The 24,459-nt window shown below is 48.4% G+C and overlaps 1 protein-coding gene across 1 annotated transcript in view; it reads left to right on the top strand.

Moving 5' to 3' along the window:
• Positions 1-3,942: 3,942 nt before the first annotated feature.
• LOC139268363 (collagen alpha-1(XXIV) chain) overlaps positions 3,943-24,459 on the top strand; it is a 420,125-nt gene continuing 399,608 nt past the window's right edge. Inside the window, exons 1-2 of the mRNA XM_070886436.1 lie at positions 3,943-3,955; positions 4,895-6,249. Coding sequence (XP_070742537.1) covers positions 3,943-3,955; positions 4,895-6,249 — 1,368 coding nt within the window. The remainder of the gene's footprint in view (positions 3,956-4,894; positions 6,250-24,459) is intronic.

The raw sequence follows: 24,459 nt of genomic DNA, 5'->3' as shown, positions 1-24,459 counted from the left end.
GTACACACTCCGTACACACTCCGTACACACTCCGTACATACCATGTACACACTCCGTACACACTCCGTACACACCCTGTACACACTCCGTACACACCCCATACACACTCCGTATACACCCCGTACACACTCCGTACATACCATGTACACACTCCGTACACACCCCGTACACACTCCGTACACACTCCGTACACACTCCATACATACCATGTACACACTCCGTACACAGCCCGTACACACTCCATACACACTCCGTACAAACTCCGTACATACCATGTACACACTCCGTACACACCCCGTACACACTACGTACACACTCCGTACATACCATGTACACACTCCGTACACACTCCGTACATACCATGTACACACTCCGTACACACCCCGTACACACTCCATACACACTCCATACAAACTCCGTACATACCATGTACACACTCCGTACACACCCCGTACACACTACGTACACACTCCGTACATACCATGTACACACTCCGTACACACTCCGTACATACCATGTACACACTCCGTACACACTCCGTACACACCCTGTACACACTCCGTACACTCCCCGTACACACCCCGTACACACTCCGTACACACCCCGTACACACTCCGTACATACCATGTACACACTCCGTACACACTCCGTACATACCATGTACACACTCCGTACACACCCTGTGCACACTCCGTACACACCCCGTACACACCCCGTATACACTCCGTACACACCCCGTACACACTCCGTACATACCATGTACACACTCCGTACACACCTCCGTAAACACTCCGTACATACCATGTACACACCCCGTACACACTCCGTACATACCATGTACACACTCCGTACACACCTCCGTAAACACTCCGTACATACCATGTACACACCCCGTACACACTCCGTACATACCATGTACACACCCCGTACACACCTGTACACACCCCGTACACACTACGTACACACTCCGTACATACCATGTACACACTCCGTACACACTCCGTACATACCATGTACACACTCCGTACACACCCTGTACACACTCCGTACACACCCCGTACACACCCCGTATACACTCCGTACACCCCCCGTACACACTCCGTACATACCATGTACACACTCCGTACACACCTCCGTACACACTCCGTACATACCATGTACACACTCCGTACATACCATGTACACACCCCGTACACACCTCTGTACACACCCCGTACACACTCCGTACACACCCCGTACACACCCCGTACACACCTCTGTACATACCATGTACACACCCCGTACACACCCCGTACACACCCCGTACACACCTCCATACATACCATGTACACACTCCGTACACACTCCGTACACACTCCGTACATACCATGTATACACTCCGTACACACTCCGTACATACCCCGTACACACTCCGTACATACCATGTACACATTCCGTACACACTACGTACACACTCCGTACACACTCCGTACACACTCCGTACATACCATGTACACACTCCGTACACACTCCGTACACACCCCGTACACACCCCGTACACACTCCGTACACACCCCGTACACACTCCGTACATACCATGTACACACTCCGTACACACCCCGTACACACTCCATACACTCTCCGTACACACTCCGTACACACTCCGTACATACCATGTACACACTCCGTACACACTCCGTACACACTCTGTACATACCATGTATACACTCCGTACACACTCCGTACATACCCCGTACACACTCCGTACATACCATGTACACATTCCGTACACACTACGTACACACTCCGTACACACTCCGTACACACTCCGTACACACTCCGTACATACCATGTACACACTCCGTACACACTCTGTACACACTCCGTACATACCATGTACACACTCCGTACATACCATGTACACAATCCGTACACACCCCGTACACACTCCGTACACACTCCGTACATACCATGTACACACTCCGTACACACCCCGTACACACTCCATACACACTCTGTACAAACTCCGTACATACCATGTACACACTCCGTACAAACCCCGTACACACTACGTACACACTCCGTACATACCATGTACACACTCCGTACACACTCCGTACACACTCCGTACATACCATGTACACACTCCGTACACACTCCGTACACACCCTGTACACACTCCGTACACTCCCCGTACACACCCCGTACACACTCCGTACACACCCCGTACACACTCCGTACATACCATGTACACACTCCGTACACACTCCGTACATACCATGTACACACCCCGTACACACTCCGTACACACACCGTACACACTCCGTACATACCATGTACACACTCCGTACACACCCCGTACACACTCCGTACATACTATGTACACACTCCGTACACACACTCCGTACACACCCTGTACACATCCTTACACTCCCCGTACACACCCCGTACACACTCCGTACACACCCCGTACACACTCCGTACATACCATGTACACACTCCGTTCACACTCCGTACACACTCCGTACACACTCCGTACATACCATGTACACACCCCGTACACACTCCATACACACCCCGTACACACTCCGTACACACTCCGTACATACCATGTACACACCCCGTACACACTCCATACACACCCCGTACACACTCCGTACATACCATGTACACACTCCGTACACACTCCGTACATACAATGTACACACTCCGTACACACCCCATACACACTCCGTACATACCATATACACACTCCGTACACACTCCGTACACACCCCGTACACACTCCGTACACACTCCGTACATACCATGTACACACTCCGTACACACTCCGTACACACCCCGTACACACTCCGTACATACCATGTACACACTCTGTACACACCCCGTACACACTCCGTACACACTCCGTACACACTCCGTACATACCATGTACACACTCCGTACACACCCCGTACACACTCCATACACATTCCGTACAAACTCCGTACATACCATGTACACACTCCGTACACACCCCGTACACACTACGTATACACTCCGTACATACCATGTACACACTCCGTACACACCCCGTACACACTCCATACACACTCCGTACAAACTCCGTACATACCATGTACACACTCCGTACCCACCCCGTACACACTACGTACACACTCCGTACATACCATGTACACACTCCGTACACACTCCGTACATACCATGTACGCACTCCGTACACACCCCGTACACACTCCGTACATACCATGTACACACTCCGTACACACTCCGTACATACCATGTACACACCCCGTACACACTCCGTACACACCCCGTACACACTCCGTACATACCATGTACACACCCCGTACACACTCCATACACACCCCGTACACACTCCGTACATACCATGTACACACTCCGTACACACTCCGTACATACCATGTACACACTCCGTACACACCCCATACACACTCCGTACATACCATGTACACACTCCGCACACACTCCGTACACACCCCGTACACACTCCGTACACAATCCGTACACGCCCCGTACACACTCCGTACACACCCCGTACACACTCCGTACACACCCCGTACACACTCCGTACATACCATGTACACACTCCGTACACACTCCGTACACAATCCGTACACGCCCCGTACACACTCTGTACACACCCCGTACACACTCCGTACATACCATGTACACACTCCGTACACACTCCGTACATACCATGTACATACTCCGTACACACCCCGTACACACTCCGTACACACTCCGTACACACTCCGTACACACTCCGTACACACCCCGTACACACTCCGTACATACCATGTACACACTCCGTACACACTCCGTACATACCATGTACACACTCCGTACACACCCCGTACACACTCCATACACACTCCATACACACTCCATACACACTCCATACACACTCCATACACATCCCGTACACACTTCGTACATACCATGTACACACTCCGTACACACTCCGTACATACCATGTACACACCCCGTACACGCTCCGTACACATTCCGTACACACTCCGTACACACCCGGTACACACTCCGTACACACCCCGTACACACTCCGTACACACTCCGTACATACCATGTACACACCCCGTACACGCTCCATACACACTCCGTGCACACCCCGTACACACCCCGTACACGCTCCATACACACTCCGTGCACACCCCGTACACACCCCGTACACACTCCGTACACGCTCCGTACACACCCTGTACACACTCCGTACACACTCCGTACGTACCCGGGGAGGCCAGGATTTATGCCGAAATAAACCCAATGGTTAATTCAGGAGAAACTTCTTTACCCAGAGAGCGGTGAGAATGTGGAACTCGCTGCCACAGGGAGGGGTTGAGGCGAATAGTATCGATGTATTTAAGGGGAAGCTGGATAAACACATGAGGGAGAAAGGAATAGAAGGATATGGAGATAGGGTGAGATGGAGAGGGGTGGGAGGGGGCTGGTGTGGAGCATAAACCCCGGCACGGAGCGGTGGGACATAAACCCCGGCACGGAGCGGTGGGACATAAACCCCGGCACGGAGCGGTGGGACATAAACCCCGGCACGGAGCGGTGGGACATAAACCCCGGCACGGAGCGGTGGGACATAAACCCAGGCACGGAGCGGTGGGACATAAACCCCGGCACGGAGCGGTGGGACATAAACCCCGGCACGGAGCGGTGGGACATAAACCCCGGCACGGAGCGGTGGGACATAAACCCCGGCACGGAGCGGTGGGGCATAAACCCCGGCACGGAGCGGTGGGACATAAACCCCGGCACGGAGCGCTGGGCCCAATGGCCTGTTCCTGGGCTGTACATTCTGGGGAATTGCATGAAATGAATTGTTGCGTGACACTTTTTCTTGTGTTTTTTTTTTCAATTCTAGGTGTAGACATTCTCCAGAAACTTGGTCTTACAGACAGCAAAGCACAGTTCTCATCGCCGCCACCCTCCCAACAGCCATGGGCCTCACTCCCGTTACCCCAGGGGATCACGGTCACAGCGACGGGCATTATCCTGTCCAGCGACGCGCTGATTGAGGCTCCAGCAGCCAGCGTCATGCCCCTCGATATCGGCAGAGAGTTCACAGCCGTGGTCAGCCTCCGCTCCCACAGGGTCAACAATGCTTTCCTCTTCAGTGTCAGGAATAAGAACAGGCTCCAGTTTGGTGTGCAGATCTTACCGAGGAAACTGGTGGTGTACGTTGGCGAGAAGCCAGCGGTGCATTTCGATTATAACGCCCACAATGGGGAGTGGCATTCGTTCGCTATCGCGATCCGAGGCAAGACGGCCTCCTTTTACGCCGGCTGTGGTGAGAGGCCCGCCAGTAAGGAACTGCTGGTTCTCCCTCAGCGGTTTGTCGCTGACAGCACGCTGACGTTGGGCAGGATGAACCCGCGGGCGGCCCAGTTTGAAGGCGCCATCTGCCAGCTGGACATCTACCCGGACGCTCAAGCCTCCACCAACTATTGCAGTTACGTGAAGAAACAATGCCGGCAAGCGGACACCTACCGATCCCCGCTGCTCGCCGACCCGAGCTCTTCGCCCAGCGAGGGGCGGCGAATGCAACCCAGTTCGCCGCCGGCCCGGCCTCCCGTCGCCAGCACGCAGCAGGGGCCGGCGGTCACGGACAGGAATATCTACGCCGGGCGCCCACTCACCGGCGGCGTGGAAACCAACACCCAAAGGAACTCTCCCGAATCGAGTGTTTCCTTCCCGCCGCCTCCCACTGCACGATCGGCGACTCCTCGCCTCGGCGACGCCGTGTCACTGCCGCAAGCCTCCGAACCGGGCCCTGTCAAGACCGCCGCCGCAACGTCGGAAGCGCCGTCCAGCGGGCAGGCAGCGGAAGCTGGCGCCGATCGCTCCGGCGACGTCACGGAGGGCGGGGGTCGCGGAAACCCGCCCCTCCCCGACGGCACAGGCCTCCCGCCCTTGACGTCGCGGCGCAAGATCAAAGCGGGTCCCGGCAACCGTGCCGCGATGGGGAACCAGGGCTCAGACCGTGTCCTGGAGCTACAGATGATCAATGCCACCCTCTACCGAGCGGCCAAGGACACCTCCTTGCCGAATCGCAACACTTTCTGGGACGAGAGCGTTGACTCCGCTGTGCACTCGGGTCCCGCCGCGGAGAAGTCGGGCGAAATCGAGATGGAAAACTACGACTATGATTACGAAGACCTCCTCGACTATTTAGATTACGAAGACTTGCCGGGGCCCAAGGGGGAGCCTGGACCTCCCGTGAGTCTTTTGATTTATTCAAACCAAGTGATGCTTCAATCCTCAGCAACCGGGTCTTTGTCGAACCACAGAAATTTACAGCACGGAAGGAGTCGGCCCATCGTGTCCGTGCCGGCCGACCAAGAGCTACCCGGCCTAATCCCACTTTCCCGCTCTGGGTCCGTAGCCCTGTGGGTTACGGCACTTCAGGTGCACATCCAAGTACTTTTTAAATGTGGTGAGGGTTTCTGCCTCTACCACCCTTTCAGGCCGTGAGTTCCAGACCCCCACCACCCTCTGGGTGAAGACATTTCCCCTCAAATCCCCTCTAAACCGCCCCCCAATTACTTTAAATCTATGCTCCCTGGTTGTTGACCCCTCTGCCAAGGGAAACAGGTCCTTCCTATCCACTCTATCCAGGCCCCTCATCATTTTATACACCTCAATTAAGTCTCCCCTCAGCCTCCTCTGTTCCAAAGAAAACAACCCCAGCATCTCCAATCTTTCCTCATAGCCAAAATTCTCCAGTCCAGGCAACATTCTTGTAAATCTCCTCTGCACCCTCTCTAGTGCAATCACATCTTTCCTGTAATGTGGTGACCAGAACTGCACGCAGTACTCCAGCTGTGGCCTAACCAGTGCTTTATACAGTTCAAGCATAACCCCCTTGCTCTTGTATTCAATACCTCGACTAATAAAGGCAAGTATTCCGTATGCCTTCTTAACCATCTTATCTACCTGGCCTGCTGCCTTCAGGGATCTGTGGACCTGCACTCCAAGGTCCCTCTGTTCATCTACACTTCTCAGTGTTGTACCATTTAATGTGTAATTCCTTGCCTTGTTAGCCCTCCCCAAATGCATCACCTCACACGTCTCAGGATTGAATTCCATTTGTCACCGTTCTGCCCACCTGACCAGTTCATTGATATCTTCCTGCAGTCTACAGCTTTCTTCTTCATTATCAACCACACAGCCTATTTTAGTGTCATCTGCAAACTTCTTAATCATACCCCTTACATTTAAGTCCAAGTCATTGATATATACCACAAAAAGTAAGGGACCCAGTACTGAGCCCTGTGGAACCCCACTGGATACATCCTTCCAGTCACAAAAACACCCGTCAACCATTACCCTTTGCTTCCTGCCTCCGAGACAGTTTGGATCCAACTTGCCACTTTGCCCTGTATCCCATGGGCTTTTGCTTTCATGACCAGTCTGCCATATGGGACCTTATCAAAAGCTTTGCTAAAATCCACATACACTACATCATACACACTGCCCTCATCGACCCTCCTGGTTATCTCCTCAAAAAATTCAATCAAGTTAGTCAGACACGACCTTCCCTTAACAAATCCATGCTGACTGTCCCTGATTAATCCATGTCTTTCCAAATGAAGATTTATCCTGTCCCTCAGGATTTTTTCCAATAATTTTCCCACCAGAGGTTAGGCTGACTGGCCTGTAATTACTCGGTCTATCCCTGCCTCCCTTTTTAAACAAAGGTACAACATTAGCAGTCCTCCAGTCCTCTGGCACCACACCTGTAGCTAGAGAGGATTGTAAAATGATGGTCAGAGCCTCTGCTATTTCCTCTTTTGCTTTTCCTAACAGCCTGGGATACATTGCATCCAGGCCTGGGATTTATCCACTTTCAAAGCTGCTAAGTCCCTTAATACTTCCTCTCTCACTATGCTTATCTCGTCTAATATTTCACACTCCTCCTCCCTCATTGCAAAGTCTGCATTGCCCCTCTCTTTTGTGAAAACAGATGCAAAATATTCATTAAGAATCATACCCACATCTTCTGCCTCCACACACAGATTTCCTTTGTGGTCTCTAATAGGCCCCACTCTTTCTCTAGTTATCCTCTTGCACTTAATGTATTTATAAAACATCTTTGGGTTTCCCTGATATCACTTGCTAACATTCTTTCATGCTCTCTCTTTGCTTTCCTGATATCTTTTTTAATTGCACCGCTTCACTTCTTATACTCCTCTAGAGTCTCTGCAGTGTTGAGCCATAATCTTCCCTTGTTTTCTTTATCTTACCCTGTATGTCCCTTGACATCCCGGGGGCTCTGGCTTTGTTAGCCCAACCCTTTTTCTTAAGGAACGTACTTAACTGTGAGGAGGATGCTATGAGGCTGCAGGGTGACTTGGACAGGTTAGGTGAGTGGGCAAACACATGGCAGATGCAGTATAACGTAGATAAGTATGAGGTTATCCTCTTTGGGGGCAAAAACACGAAGGCAGAATATTATCTGTATGGCGGCAAATTAGGAAAAGGGGAGCTGCAACGAGACCTGGGTGTCATGGTTCATCAGTCATTGAAAGTTGGCATGCAGGTACAGCAGGCAGTGAAGGCGGCATATGGCATGTTGGTCTTCACAGCTAGGGGATTTGAGTATAGGAGCAGGGAGGTCTTACTGCAGTTGTACAGGGCCTTGGTGAGACCTCACCTGGAATATTGTGTTCAGTTTTGGTCTCCTAATCTGAGGAAGGATGTTCTTGCTATTGAGGGAGTGCAGCGAAGGTTCATCAGGCTGATTTCCAGGGATGGCTGGACTGACATATGAGGAGAGACTGGATCAACTGGGCCTTTATACACTGGAATTTAGAAGGATGAGAGGGGATCTCATCGAAATGTATAAGATTCTGACGGGACTGGACAGGTTAGATGTGGGAAGAATGTTCCCGATTTTGGGGAAGTCCAGAACCAGGGGACATAGTCTTAGGATAAGGGGTACACCATTTAGGACTGAGATGAGGAGAAACTATTTCACTCAAGAGAGTTGTTAACCTGTGGAATTCCCTGCCGCAGAGAGTTGTTGATGCCAGTTCATTGGATATATTCAAGAGGGAGTTAGATATGGCCCTTACGGCTAAAGAGATCAAGGGGTATGGAGAGAAAGCAGAAAAGGGGTACTGAGTGAATGATCAGCCATAATCTTATTGAATGGTGGTGCAGGCTCGAAGGGTCGAATGGCCTACTCCTGCACCTATTTTTTATGTTTCTATGTGTACTCTGTACCCTCAGGATCTCCTCCTTGAATGCCTCATAATAACATAAGAACATAAGAAATAGGAGCAGGAGTAGGCCATTTGGCCCCTCGAGTCTGCTCCGCCATTCAATAAGATCATGGCTGATCTGATCATGGACTCAGCTCCACTTCCCTGCCCGCACCCCATAACCCTTTATTTCCTTATTGCTCAAAAATCTGTCTATCTCTGCCTTAAATATATTCAATGATCCAGTCTCCACAGCTCTCTGAGGCAGAGAATTCCACAGATTTACAACCCTCTGAGGGAAGAAATTCCTCCTCATCTCAGTTTTAAATGGGCGGCCCCTTATTCTGAGACTATGTCCCCTAGTTTTAGTTTCCCCTACGAGTGGAAATATCCTCTCTGCATCCACCTTGTCGAGCCCCCTCATTATCTTATACGTTTCTCATTCTTCTGAACTCCAATGAGTAGAGGCCCAACCTACTCCATCTTTCTTCATAAGTCAACCCCCTCATCTCCAGAATCAACCTAGTGAACCTTCTCTGAACAGCCTCCATTGCAAGTATATCCTTCCTTAAATACGGAGGCCACAATTGTACGCAGTACTCTAGGTGTGGCCTCACCAATACGCTGTACAGTTGTAGCAGGACTTCTCTGCTTTTATACTCTCTCCCCCTTGCAATAAAGGCCAACATTCCATTTGCCTTCCTGATTACTTGCTGTATCTGCATACTAACTTTTTGTGTTTCATGCACAAGGACCTCCAGGTCCCTCTGTACTGCAGCACTTTGCAATTTTTCTCCATTTAAATTATAATTTGCTTTTCTATTTTTACTGTCAAAGTGGATAACCTCACATTTTCCCACATTATACTCCATCTGCCAAATTTTTGCCCACTCACTGAGCCTGTCTATATCCCTTTGCAGATTATTTGTGTCCTCCTCACAACTTGCTTTCCCACCCATCTTTGTATCATTAGCAAACTTGGCTACATTACACTCAGTCCCTTCATCCAAGTTATTAATATAGATTGCAAATAGTTGAGGCCCCAGCACCGATTCCTGTGGCACCCCACTAATCACTGTTAGCCAACCGGAAGATGACCCATTTATCCCGACTGTCTGTTTTCTGTTCTTTAGCCAATCCTCTATCCATGCTAATATTTTACCCCCAACCCTGTTAACTTTTATCTTGTGCAGTAACCTTATCGAATGCCTTCTGGAAATCCAAATACACCACATCCACTGGTTCCCCCTTATCCACCCTCCCACTGCTCTGACACTGATTTACCATCAAGTAGCCGTTTCCAGTCCACTTTGGCCAAATCCCATCTCGGCTCAGCAAAATTGGTTTTACCCCAATTGAGAACATTTTTTCCTGGTCCACCTTTGTCCTTTTCCATAATTGCCCTAAATCTGACTGAATTATGATCACTAGCACCAAAATGCTCTCCCACTGACATCCCTTCCACCTGCCCCTATTCATTCCCCAAAACCCAGTCCAGAACCGCCCCCTCCCTTGTTGGGCTTGTTACATACTGGATAACGAAGTTCTCCTGAATGTATTTTAGGAGTTCTGCTCCCTCTGTACCATTCACACTGCTTTTTTTCCCAGTTAATATTAGGGTAATTGAAATCCCCCACTATTACAGTTCTTTAGTTATTGCACTTCGCAGCAATTTGCCCACATATTTATTTTTCTATCTCCCTCTGACTGTTTGGGGGTCTATAGTACACTCCCAGCAGTGTGATCACCCCTTTATTGTTCTTCAATTCAACCCATATGGCCTTGTTTGATGATCCTTCCAACATATCATCCCTCCTCACAGCTGTAATAGTTTCTTTAATCAATACTGCGACCCCCCTCCTTTTTTTTTACCCCCCTCTCTATCCCATCTGAAAACCCTGTAACCAGGAATGTTGAGCTGCCATACCTGCCCCTCTTTCAGCCATGTCTCAGTAATAACCATAATATCATACTCCTATCTGTGTCTATCTGTGCTCTCAGCTCACCTGCCTTATTCCCTATACTCCTTGCTTTGAAGTATATCCCATTTAGTGGTGCCACCATTAGTTGTTTATTTTCCAGCCCTTGTTTCCTCTGTCTTCCAAATTCACTTCCTACTTTTCTGCTGCCCAATTCCAGCTTTACTCCCCTCCCTACTGAATCTATTCTCCAGTTCCCATCCCCCTGCCAAGCTAGTTTAAACTCTCCCCAACAGCTCCAACAAACCCTCCTGTGAGGATATTGGTCCCGGCTCTGTTGAGGTGCAACCCATCCGGCCTGTACCGGTCCCACCTCCCCCAGAAACAGTTCCAATGTCTCAGGGATCTAAAGCCCTCCCACCTGCACCATCTCTCCTGCCAGGCATCATTGTCTCTATCCTCCTGTTTCTGTACTCACTAGCTCCTGGCACCGACAGTAATCCGGAGATTGCTACCTTTGAGGTCCTGCTTTTTAATCTCTCTCCTAGCTCCCTAAAGAACATAACATAAGAACATAAGAAATAGGAGCAGGAGTAGGCCAAACGGCCCCTCAAGCCTGCTCCGCCATTCAATAAGATCATGGCTGATCCGATCATGGACTCGGGTCCACTTCCCTGCCTGATCCCCATAACCCCTTATTCCCTTATCGTTTAAGAAACTGTCTATTTCTGTCTTAAATTTATTCAATGTCCCAGCTTCCACAGCTCTCTGAGGCAGCGAATTCCACAGATTTACAACCCTCTGAGAGAAGAAATTTCTCCTCATCTCAGTTTTAAATGGGTGGCCCCTTATTCTAAGATCATGCCCTCTAGTTCTAGTCTCTCCCATCAGTGGAAACATCCTCTCTGCATCCACCTTGTCAAGCCCCCTCATAATCTTATACGTTTCGATAAGATCACCTCTCATTCTTCTGAATTCCAATGAGTAGAGGCCCAACCTACTCAACCTTTCCCCATAAGGCAACCCCCTCATCCCCAGAATCAACCTAGTGAACCTTCTCTGAACTGCTTCCAAAGCAAGTATATCCTTTCGTAAATATAGAAACCAAAACTGCACGCAGTATTCCAGGTGTGGCCTCACCAATACCGTATATAGCTGCAGCAAGACTTCCCTGCTTTTATACTCCATCCCTTTTGCAATAAAGGCCAAGATACCATTGGCCTTCCTGATCACGTGCTGTACCTGCATACTATCCTTTAGTGTTTCATGCACAAGTACCCCCAGGTCCCGCTGTACTGCAGCACTTTGCAATCTTTCTCCATTTAAATAATAACTTGCTCTTTGATATTTTTTCTGCCAAACGGCATGACCTTACACTTACCAACATTATAAACTCTGCCTGCAGGACCTCATCCCCCTCTCTACCGATGTCATTGGTACCGATATGGACCATGACCTCTGGCCGGTCACCCTCTCCCCCCAGGATGTCTTGCAGCCGCTCGGTGACATCTTTGACCCTGGCACCAGGGAGGTAACATACCATCCTGGAGTCACGTCCATGGCCGCAGGAACCCCTGTCTGCTCCCCTGACTACTGAAGCCCCTACCACGATAGCTCTTCCATTCTTCTTCCTCCCCCTGTGCAGCTGAGCCACCCGTGGGTGCCGTGATCTTGGCTCTGGCTGCACTCCCCAGAGACACCATCTTAGTCCTCCTCTTCTGTCTGGCGGTCACCCACTCCCTCTCTGCCTGCACACTCTTAAGCTGCAGGCTGGCCACCACTAGAAACGTGCTGTCCATGTAGCTCTCAGTGTTGCGGATGAACTGCAGTGACTCCATGAAGTTCTCAGCCTCGCGGATGCACTGCAGTGACTGAGGCTGTTTCTCAAGCTCCAGGATGGTATGTTGCCTCCCTGGTGCAAGGGTCAAGGATGTCTCGGAGCGGGTGCAGGACATTCTAAAAAGGGAGGGAGAACAGCCAGTTGTCGTGGTGCACATTGGTACCAACGACATAGGTAAAAAGAGGGATGAGGTCCTACGAAACGAATTTAAGGAGCTAGGAGCTAAATTAAAAAGTAGGACCTCAAAAGTAGTAATCTCGGGATTGCTACCAGTGCCACGTGATAGTCAGAGTAGGAATCGCAGGATAGCGCAGATGAATACGTGGCTTGAGCAGTGGTGCAGCAGGGAGGGATTCAAATTCCTGGGGCATTGGAACCGGTTCTGGGGGAGGTGGGACCAGTACAAACCGGACGGTCTGCACCTGGGCAGGACCGGAACCAATGTCCTAGGGAGAGTGTTTGCTAGTGCTGTTGGGGAGGATTTAAACTAATATGGCAGGGGGATGGGAACCAATGCAGGGAGACAGAGGGAAACAAAAAGGAGGCAAAAGCAAAAGACAGAAAGGAGATGAGGAAAAGTGGAGGGCAGAGAAACCCAAGGCAAAGAAAAAAAAGGGCCACTGTACAGCAAAATTCTAAAAGGACAAAGGGTGTTAAAAGAACAAGCCTGAAGGCTTTGTGTCTTAATGCAAGGAGTATCCGCAATAAAGTGGATGAATTAACTGTGCAAATAGATGTTAACAAATATGATGTGATTGGGATTACGGAGACGTGGCTCCAGGATGATCAGGGCTGGGAACTCAACATCCAGGGGTATTCAACATTCAGGAAAGATAGAATAAAAGGAAAAGGAGGTGGGGTAGCATTGCTGGTTAAGGAGCAAATTAAGGCAATAGTTCGGAAGGACATTAGCTTGGATGATGTGGAATCTATATGGGTAGAGCTGCAGAATACCAAAGGACAAAAAACGTTAGTGGGAGTTGTGTACAGACCTCCAAACAGTAGTAGTGATCTTGGGGAGGGCATCAAACATGAAATTAGGGGTGCGTGCAATAAAGGTGCAGCAGTTATAATGGGTGACTTTAATATGCACATAGATTGGGTTAACCAAACTGGAAGCAATACGGTAGAGGAGGATTTCCTGGAGTGCATAAGGGATGGTTTTTTAGACCAATATGTCGAGGAACCAACTAGGGGGGAGGCCATCTTAGACTGGGTGTTGTGTAATGAGAGAGGATTAATTAGCAATCTCGTTGTGCGAGGCCCCTTGGGGAAGAGTGACCATAATATGGTGGAATTCTGCATTAGGATGGAGAATGAAACAGTTAATTCAGAGACCATGGTCCAGAACTTAAAGAAGGGTAACTTTGAAGGTATGAGGCGTGAATTGGCTAGGATAGATTGGCGAATGATACTGAAGGGGTTGACTGTGGATGGGCAATGGCAGACATTTAGAGACCGCATGGATGAACTACAACAATTGTACATTCCTGTCTGTCGTAAAAATAAAAAAGGGAAGGTGGCTCAACCGTGGCTATCAAGGGAAATCAGGGATAGCATTAAAGCCAAGGAAGTGGCATACAAATTGGCCAGAAATAGCAGAGAACCCGGGGACTGGGAGAAATTTAGAACTCAGCAGAGGAGGACAAAGGGTTTGATTAGGGCAGGGAAAATGGAGTACGAGAAGAAGCTTGCAGGGAACATTAAGACGGATTGCAAAAATTTCTATAGATATGTAAAGAGAAAAAGGTTAGTAAAGACAAACGTAGGTCCCCTGCAGTCAGAATCAGGGGAAGTCATAACGGGGAACAAAGAAATGGCGGACCAAATGAACAAGTACTTTGGTTCGGTATTCACTGAGGAGGACACAAACAACCTTCCGGATATAAAAGGGGTCGGAGGGTCTAGTAAGGAGGAGGAACTGAGGGAAATCCTTATTAGTCGGGAAATTGTGTTGGGGAAATTGATGGGATTGAAGGCCGATAAATCCCCAGGGCCTGATGGACTGCATCCCAGAGTACTTAAGGAGGTGGCCTTGGAAATAGTGGATGCATTGACAGTCATTTTCCAACATTCCATTGACTCTGGATCAGTTCCTATGGAGTGGAGGGTAGCCAATGTAACCCCACTTTTTAAAAAAGGAGGGAGAGAGAAAACAGGGAATTACAGACTGGTCAGCCTGACATCGGTAGTGGGTAAAATGATGGAATCAATTATTAAGGATGTCATCGCAGTGCATTTGGAAAGAGGTAATATGATAGGTCCAAGTCAGCATGGATTTGTGAAAGGGAAATCATGCTTGACAAATCTTCTGGAATTTTTTGAGGATGTTTCCAGTAGAGTGGACAAGGGAGAACCAGTCGATGTGGTATATTTGGACTTTCAGAAGGCTTTCGACAAGGTCCCACACAAGAGATTAATGTGCAAAGTTAAAGCACATGGGATTGGGGGTAGTGTGCTGACATGGATTGAGAACTGGTTGTCAGACAGGAAGCAAAGAGTAGGAGTAAATGGGGACTTTTCAGAATGGCAGGCAGTGACTAGTGGGGTACCGTAAGGTTCTGTGCTGGGGCCCCAGCTGTTTACACTGTACATTAATGATTTAGACGAGGGGATTAAATGTAGTATCTCCAAATTTGCGGATGACACTAAGTTGGGTGGCAGTGTGAGCTGCAAGGAGGATTCTATGAGGCTGCAGAGCGACTTGGATAGGTTAGGTGAGTGGGCAAATGCATGGCAGATGAAGTATAATGTGGATAAATGTGAGGTTATCCACTTTGGTGGTAAAAACAGAGAGACAGACTATTATCTGAATGGTGACAGATTAGGAAAAGGAGAGGTGCAACGAGACCTGGGTGTCATGGTACATCAGTCATTGAAGGTTGGCATGCAGGTACAGCAGGCGGTTAAGAAAGCAAATGGCATGTTGGGGCCTTCATAGCGAGGGGATTTGAGTACAAGGGCAGGGAGGTGTTGCTACAATTGTACAGGGCCTTGGTGAGGCCACACCTGGAGTATTGTGTACAGTTTTGGTCTCCTAACCTGAGGAAGGACATTCTTGCTATTGAGGGAGTGCAGCGAAGGTTCACCAGACTGATTCCCGGGATGGCGGGACTGACCTATCAAGAAAGACTGGATCAACTGGGCTTGTATTCACTGGAGTTCAGAAGAATGAGAGGGGACCTCATAGAAACGTTTAAAATTCTGACGGGGTTAGACAGGTTAGATGCAGGAAGAATGTTCCCAATGTTGGGGAAGTCCAGAACCAGGGGACACAGTCTAAGGATAAGGGGGAAGCCATTTAGGACTGAGATGAGGAGGAATTTCTTCACCCAGAGAGTGGTGAACCTGTGGAATTCTCTACCACAGAAAGTTGTTGAGGCCAATTCACTAAATATATTCAAAAAGGAGTTAGATGAAGTCCTTACTACTAGGGGGATCAAGGGGTATGGCGAGAAAGCAGGAATGGGGTACTGAAGTTGCATGTTCAGCCATGAACTCATTGAATGGCGGTGCAGGCTAGAAGGGCCGAATGGCCTACTCCTGCACCTATTTTCTATGTTTCTATGTTTCTATGTTTCTATGAAACACAGAGCTCGAGTTACTGCAGCTGCAGATACCTCCTGCACCCACAGTCGTCCAGGCTGCACGAAGCGTCCAGGACTTCCCACATGCCACAGGATGTGCACTTCACGGGACTGAGCGGCCCTGCCATCCCTCTCGATATTTGACTATGATATAAACTTAAAACTAGAAGACAAAAACACTCAACTACTCACCAATCCGCTGCTTCCCTTGAGCCGAAGTCACACTTTTGATTTTTGCCTCTGTTATAACACAAAGCTCGACAAATAATGTGGACAAAAAGCTGAAACTCCTTCCCCCTCGTCTCCCAATTCCCACTTTCCAAATTCCCAAATAAACCACTCTGTTTAAGACCACTCCCTATAAGACCGCTCTGTGCAGAGGTCTTTAGTACGGGTCTTCACAATTATGAAAGGGTTGTGAATGGGTAAGATGTAGAGAAGATGTTTCCACTTGTGGGGGAAGACCAGAACTAGGGACCATCAATATAAGACAGTCACTGATAAATCCAAAGGGGAATTCAGGAGAAACATCTTTGTGATATATTCTGACATCATCACTAACACACACACTGCACAAGATGGCTCTTACACAGTAAACCTGTCATCATGTGACCCTGCCACATGAGGCTTTAATATTTACATCAGTAATGAGGGGGCTCGACAAGGTGGATGTAGGGAGGATGTTTCCACTGATGGGGGAGACTAGAACTAGAGGACATAGAAACATAGAAAAAAGGTGCAGGAGTTGGCCATTCGGCCCTTCGAGCCTGCACCACCATTCAATATGATCATGGCTGATCATTCCCTCAGTATCCCTTTCCTGCTTTCTCTCCATACCCCTTGATCCCTTTAACCGTAAAGGCCATATCTAACTCCCTTTTGAATATATCCAACGAACTGGCCTCAACAACTTTCTGCGGTAGAGAATTCTACAGGTTCACAACTCTCTGAGTGAAGAAGTTTCTCCTCATCTCGGTCCTAAATGGCTTACCCCTTATCCTTAGACTGTGACCCCTGGTTCTGGACTTCCCCAACATCGGGAACATTCTTCCTGCATCTAACCTGTCCAATCCCGTCAGAATTTTATATGTTTCTATGAGATCCCCTCTCATTCTTCTAAATACCAGTGAATATAACCTTGTCGATCCAGTCTTTCTTCATATGTCAGTCCTGCCATCCCGGGAATCAGTCTGGTGAACCTTCGCTGCACTCCCTCAATAGCAAGAATGTCCTCCTCAGATTAGGAGACCAAAGCTGCACACAGTACTCTAAGGTGTGGTCTCACCAAGGCCCTGTACAACTGCAGCAAGACCTCCCTGCTCCTATACTCAAATCCTCTCTCTATGAAGGCTAATATATCATTTGTCTTCTTCACCGCCTGCTGTACCTGCATGCCCACTTTCAATGACTGATGTACCATGACACCCAGGTCTCGTTGCACCTCCCCTTTTCCTAACCTGTCACCATTCAGATAATAATCTGCTTTCGTGGTTGCAGGGTGGCCAAGACTGGGAATTAAACATACAGGGGTATCTGACAATTCGGAAAGATAGACAAGAAGAGAAAGGAGGTGGGGTGGCTCTGTTAATAAAGGATAATATCAGGGCAGTTGTGAGAGACGATATTGGCTCTAATGAACAAAATGTTGAATCATTGTGGGTGGAGATTAGAGATAGTAAGGGGAAAAAGTCACTGGTGGGCGTAGTTTATAGGCCCCCAAATAATAACTTCACGGTGGGACGGGCAATAATCAAGGGAATAATGGAGGCATGTGAAAAAGGAACGGCAGTAATCATGGGGGATTTTAACCTACATATCGATTGGTCAAATCAAATCGCACGTTAGCCTTGAGGAGGAATTCATAGCATGCATACGGGATTGTTTCTTAGAACAGTATGTTACAGAACCTACAAGGGAGCAAGCTATCTTAGATCTGGTCCTGTGTAATGAGACAGGAATAATAAACGATCTCCGAGTAAAAGATCCTCTCGGAATGAGTGATCACAGTATGGTTGAATTTGTAATACAATTGAGGATGAGAAAGTAGTGTCTCAAACGAGCGTACTATGCTTAAACAAAGGGGACTACAGTGGGATGAGGGCAGAGTTGGCTAAACTAGACTGGGCACACAGACTAAACGGTGGCACAATTGAGGAACAGTGGAGGACTTTTAAGGAGCTCTTTCATAGTGCTCAACAAAAATATATTCCAGTGAAAAAGAAGGGCTGTAAGAGAAAGGATAACCAGCCGTGGATAACCAAGGAATAAAGGAGAGTATCAAATTAAAAACCAATGCGTATAAGATGGCCAAGGTTAGTGGGAAACTAGAAGATTGGGAAAATTTTAAACGACAGCAAAGAATGACGAAGAAAGCAATAAAGAAAGGAAAGATAGATTACGAATGTAAACTTGCGCAAAACATAAAAACAGATAGTAAAAGCTTTTACCGATATATAAAACGGAAAAGAGTGACTAAAGTAAATGTTGGTCCCTTAGAAGATGAGAAGGGGGATTTAATAATGGGCAATGTGGAAATGGCTGAGACCTTAAACAATTATTTTGCTTTGGTCTTCACAGTGAAAGACACAAAAACCATGCCAAAAATTGCTGGTCACAGGAATGTGGGAAGGGAGGACCTTGAGATAATCACTATCACTAGGGGGGTAGTGCTGGACAGGCTAATGGGACTCAAGGTAGACAAGTCCCCTGGTCCTGATGAAATGCATCCCAGGGTATTAAAAGAGATGGCGGAAGTTATAGCAAATGCATTCGTTATAATCTACCAAAATTCTCTGGACTCTGGGGAGGTACCAGCGGATTGGAAAGCAGCTAATGTAACGCCTCTGTTTAAAAAAGGGGGCAGACAAAAGGCAGGTAACTATAGGCCGGTTAGTTTAACATCTGTAGTGGGGAAAATGCTTGAAGCTATCATTAAGGAAGAAATAGCGGGACATCTCGATAGGAACAGTGCAATCAAGGAGATGCAACATGGATTCATGAAGGGGAAATCATGTTTAACTAATTTACTGGAATTCTTTGAGGATATAACGAGCATGGTGGATAGAGGTGTACCGATGGATGTGGTGTATTTAGATTTCCAAAAGGCATTCGATAAGGTGCCACACAAAAGGTTACTGCAGGAGATAAAGGTACGTGGAGTCAGAGGAAATGTATTAGCATGGATCGAGAATTGGCTGGCTAACAGAAAGCAGAGAGTCGGGATAAATGAGTCCTTTTCGGGTTGGAAATCGGTGGTTAGTGGTGTGCCACATGGATCGGTGCTGGGACCACAACTGTTTACAATATACATAGATGACCTGGAAGAGGGGACAGAGTGTAGTGTAACAAAATTTGCAGATGACACAAAGATTAGTGGGAAAGCGGGTTGTGTAGAGGACACAGAAAGGCTGCAAAGAGATTTGGATAGGTTAAGCGAATGGGCTAAGATTTGGCAGATGGAATACAATGTCGGAAAATGTGAGGTCATCCACCTTGGGAAAAAAAACAGTAAAAGGGAATATTATTTGAATGGGGAGAAATTACAACATGCTGCGGTGCAGAGGGACCTGGGGGTCCTTGTGCATGAAACTCAAAAAGTTAGTTTGCAGGTGCAGCAGGTAATCAGGAAGGCGAATGGAATGTTGGCCTTCATTGCGAGAGGGATGGAGTACAAAAGCAGGGAGGTGTTGCTGCAACTGTATAGGGTATTGGTGAGGCTGCACCTGGAGTACTGCGTGCAGTTTTGGTCACCTTACTTAAGGAAGGATATACTAGCTTTGGAGGGGGTACAGAGACGATTCACTAGACTGATTCCGGAGATGAGGGGGTTACCTTATGATGATAGATTGAGTAGACTGGGTCTTTACTCGTTGGAGTTCAGAAGGATGAGGGGTGATCTTATAGAAACATTTAAAATAATGAAAGGGATAGACAAGATAGAGGCAGAGAGGTTGTTTCCACTGGTAGGGGAGACTGGAACTAGGGGGCACAGCCTCAAAATACGGGGGAATCAATTTAAAACAGAGTTGAGGAGGAATTTCTTCTCCCAGAGGGTTGTGAATCTGTGGAATTCTCTGCCCAAGGAAGCAGTTGAGGCTAGCTCATTGAATGTATTCAAGTCACAGATAGATAGATTTTTAACCAATAAGGGAATTAAAGGTTACGGGGAGCGGGTGGGTAAGTGGAGCTGAGTCCACGGCCAGATCAGCCATGATCTTGTTGAATGATGGAGCAGGCTCGAGGGGCTAGATGGCCTCCTCCTGTTCCTAATTCTTATGTTCTTATGTTCCTGTTTTTGCCACCAAAGTGGATAACCTCACATTTATCCACATTATACTGCATCTGCCATGCATTTGCCACTCACCAATCTGTTCTAGTCACCCTGCAGCCTCTTAGCATCCTCCTCACAGCTCACACTGCCACCCAGTTTAGTGTCATCTGCAAACTTGGAGATATTACACTCAATTCCTTCGTCTAAATCATTAATATATATTGTAAATAGCTGGGGTCCCAGCACTGAACCCTGCGGTACCCCACTAGTCACTGCCTGCCATTCTGAAAAGGACCCGTTTATTCCTATTCTTTGCTTCCTGTCTGCCAACCAGTTCTCTATCCACGTCAATACATTACCCCCAATACCATGTGCCTTAATTTTGCACACTAATCTCTTGTGTGGGACCTTGTCAAAAGCCTTTTGAAAGTCCAAATACACCACATCCACTGGTTCTCCATTGTCCACTCTACTCGTTATATCCTCAAAAAAGTCTAGAAGATTTGTCAAGCATGATTTCCCTTTCATAAATCCATGCTGACTTGGACCGATCCTGTCACTGCTTTCCAAATGCGCTGCTATTTCATCTTTAATAATTGATTCCAACATTTTTCCCACCACTGATATCATAGTTTCAGAATAAGGGACCGCCTATTTAAAACTGAGATGAGGAGGAATTTCTTCTCTCAGAGGGTTGGAAATCTGTGGAATTCTCTGCCCCAGAGAGCTGTGGGAGCTGGGTCATTGAATATATTTAAGGTGGAGATAGACAGATTTTTGAGCAATAAGGAAATAAAGGGTTATGGGGAGCAGGCGGGGAAGTGGAGCTGAGTCCATGATCAGATCAGCCATGGTCTTATTGAATGGCGGAGCAGGCTCGAGGGGCCGAATGGCCGACTCCTGCTCCTATTTCTTAAGTTGTTATGATGAGGGAGGGTCCGTGCTGATGAAGGTCATCAATTTAATATTATGACGAAGAGTTAGCAAAGTGCTGAGGAGGAATGTCTAATACTGAGTGTTTCGGCAGCGTGACTTGTGCTGCCATGGGGAATAGTTGAGGCAGAGATCAATGCTTTTAAGAAAATACGATGTGATGCGTGTTGCCAACAAGGTTTGGAAGCTGGAACAGTGGCCGTGGGGAGAATCAAACTCCATGGACCGCGATTACAGCAATCCAAGAACCATGCATCAGTCATCACAATCTTCAGTCCCGGAGACAAGAGCCACTTTGTTGGTCAGTGGGAAGCTCTCTCACCTCTGACCCACTCCAGAGACTTGGGCACAGAAAGCTCGGCTGACATCCAGTCGCTGTACTGAGGGAGCATTTTTATACTGCACACCTTACAGCTTGGGCCCCCCCCCCCGCTTTAATTCAGGGAAGAGCCCCTCCTACATGGCCCGGTGCGTAGCGCTGCGCATCCCCCCTGCTAGCGCCCCAGAGAGGAAGTGGAGTGCGTTACTTTGCGCTAGACTTCCTTTCGAGGGTGGTTACCTGAATTCAGCGAATGGGGTGTGACTTCGCCGCCTGGCGCAGAAAGTCCCGCCAACCGGATGTTCCTGCCCCCCAAACGGGGCGCAATGGAATTGTACCCCCATAATCTTTTTCCAATATTTAAATCTGGGAGAATAGACTGGTTGCATTCCAGGGGCTCAGTTTCCCCAGTTATCTGCGCCTCTTATTTTTAGCCTCAGTTAAAATATCCCAGTTTCCCCAAAGTTTGTGCGCCAGCGTAACTCAGTTAGTTACGACTTTTTTTTAGGTTTGTTTTTTTTTGTGTGTAAACTGATGTCTGCGCCAGTTTTTCACATTTGAGCAAGTTTGGCCAACTTACATTTCTCCGAGGACGGGGTCTGTGACCACTCCCAAAAACCCTTCTGGGCACTTCAGAAAAGCCAGCACCCATCAAAAAATCGGTGCAGAAAGACGCCATTGTTTTTATACAAAGATTTGGAGGGAGTCAAGAACACATTAAATCTGCACCATAAAGCTTAATTTTTTTCAAAATTAAAATTTAATTTTGGCGTTTTTCCAAAGTGCCACGCCATCACTGAATGTCTGCTCTCCGGATTCGAGGGTCGGAACGTCAGCTGTCAGAATCGCTCCCTCGCCCGGACACAGGGGCTCGGGGCTCGGTTTCCAAAGAAGCCCCAGGGGGGTGGGGGGTGGAAGCTGAACTGAAGGCACGAGAAGCCTTACATCATGCAACGACATCAAAAGAAGCCGGGGGTGGGGTGGGGGGAGGGGGGGATGGGTGTTTGCCAAGCCCGTGTCCGGGCGAGGGAGCGATTCTGCCGGCAGCCCTTGAGCTCGGTCGGTGGTGGGCTGGTACTTTGAACAAAATCTAAAATTAAAGAATTGCATTAGACATCGTTGCCCCACATGTCCTCATTGAATACCGAGCTTCCCGTTCTAAGCAAGCCTATTGCGCACCTGGGTGTGGTCCATACTAGGGGCATCGACCTTGGGGAGAGAGAGAAGAAGCATTAACTCCTTATCCTGCTGTTTTGAGCTTCTTGCAAAGGTACAGTTTAATTATGGTGGGGACAATACTGACAATGCCATACCTTGTGCAAACCTTCTGCACGATGGTTCTACAGAGGAGACGATTGATTAGACATCATCGCATGAGGAACCTCAGAGCACGTAGGGTGATGGGCAGGAGGCCTTACCCACCTCGGGTATATCGAGACAGACGTTCATATCTGCACCTGAGTGATGCAGACTGTGTGAGAAGGCTGCGTTTCCGCAAAGATGTTGTAACCGAGATATGTGAGTTAGTAAAAGCAGACCTGCAACTTAGAAGTGTCAGGAGGACTGCTTTATCAATTGAAGTGAAGGTTACAGCTGCACTTTCATTCTATGCATCTGAATCATTCCAGGCCACAACTGGGGATGTGTGCGGCATTTCTCAACATGCAACACATGTCTGCATTCGGCAGGTGACTGCTGCACTATATGCCCGGAGGAATGACGACATAAAGTTCCCTATGACCGCCCAGGCAATGCGTGAAAGGGCTGTGGGCTTCTCCAGGATTGCTGGAGAAGGTACAGAGCTGCATTGATAGTACCCACATCGCCTTGCGAGCACCTTTAGAGGATTCCGAGATGTAGAGGAACAGAAAAGGCTTCCACTCCGTTAATGTGCAGCTTGTGTGTGATGACATGCATCGCATCATGTCAGTCGATGCAAGATACCCTGGCAGCACCCACGATACTTTCATCCTACGCGAGAGCGCTATATCTGCCATGTTTCAGCGGCAGCCAGAAAGGCAGAGCTGACTACTGGGAGACAAAGGACACTGCCTCGCCACCTGGCTCGTGACGCCCCTACGCATCACCCGGTCAGAAGGTGACCGGGAATACAACATGTCGCACATTGCGACGCGCAGCATAATAGAGAGGACCATTGGCATCCTGAAACAGCGTTTCCGATGCCTGGATCATTCCGGAGGCTACTTGCAATACTCCCCTGAGATTGTCGGTCAGTTCACTGTTGTGTGCTGCATGCTGCATAACTTAGCCATCATGAGGCAGCAGCAGCTGGTAATAGAAGACCCAGCTGAGGTGAGAGTGGCTGATGATGATGAGGAAGATGCAGACTGAGGA

Source organism: Pristiophorus japonicus, chromosome 8 (genome assembly GCF_044704955.1).
Source record: "Pristiophorus japonicus isolate sPriJap1 chromosome 8, sPriJap1.hap1, whole genome shotgun sequence".
In the NCBI taxonomy this organism is placed as follows: Eukaryota; Metazoa; Chordata; class Chondrichthyes; family Pristiophoridae; genus Pristiophorus; species Pristiophorus japonicus.
Note: the sequence above shows the minus strand (reverse complement) of the source record. Positions and strands in the feature narration are given on the sequence as shown.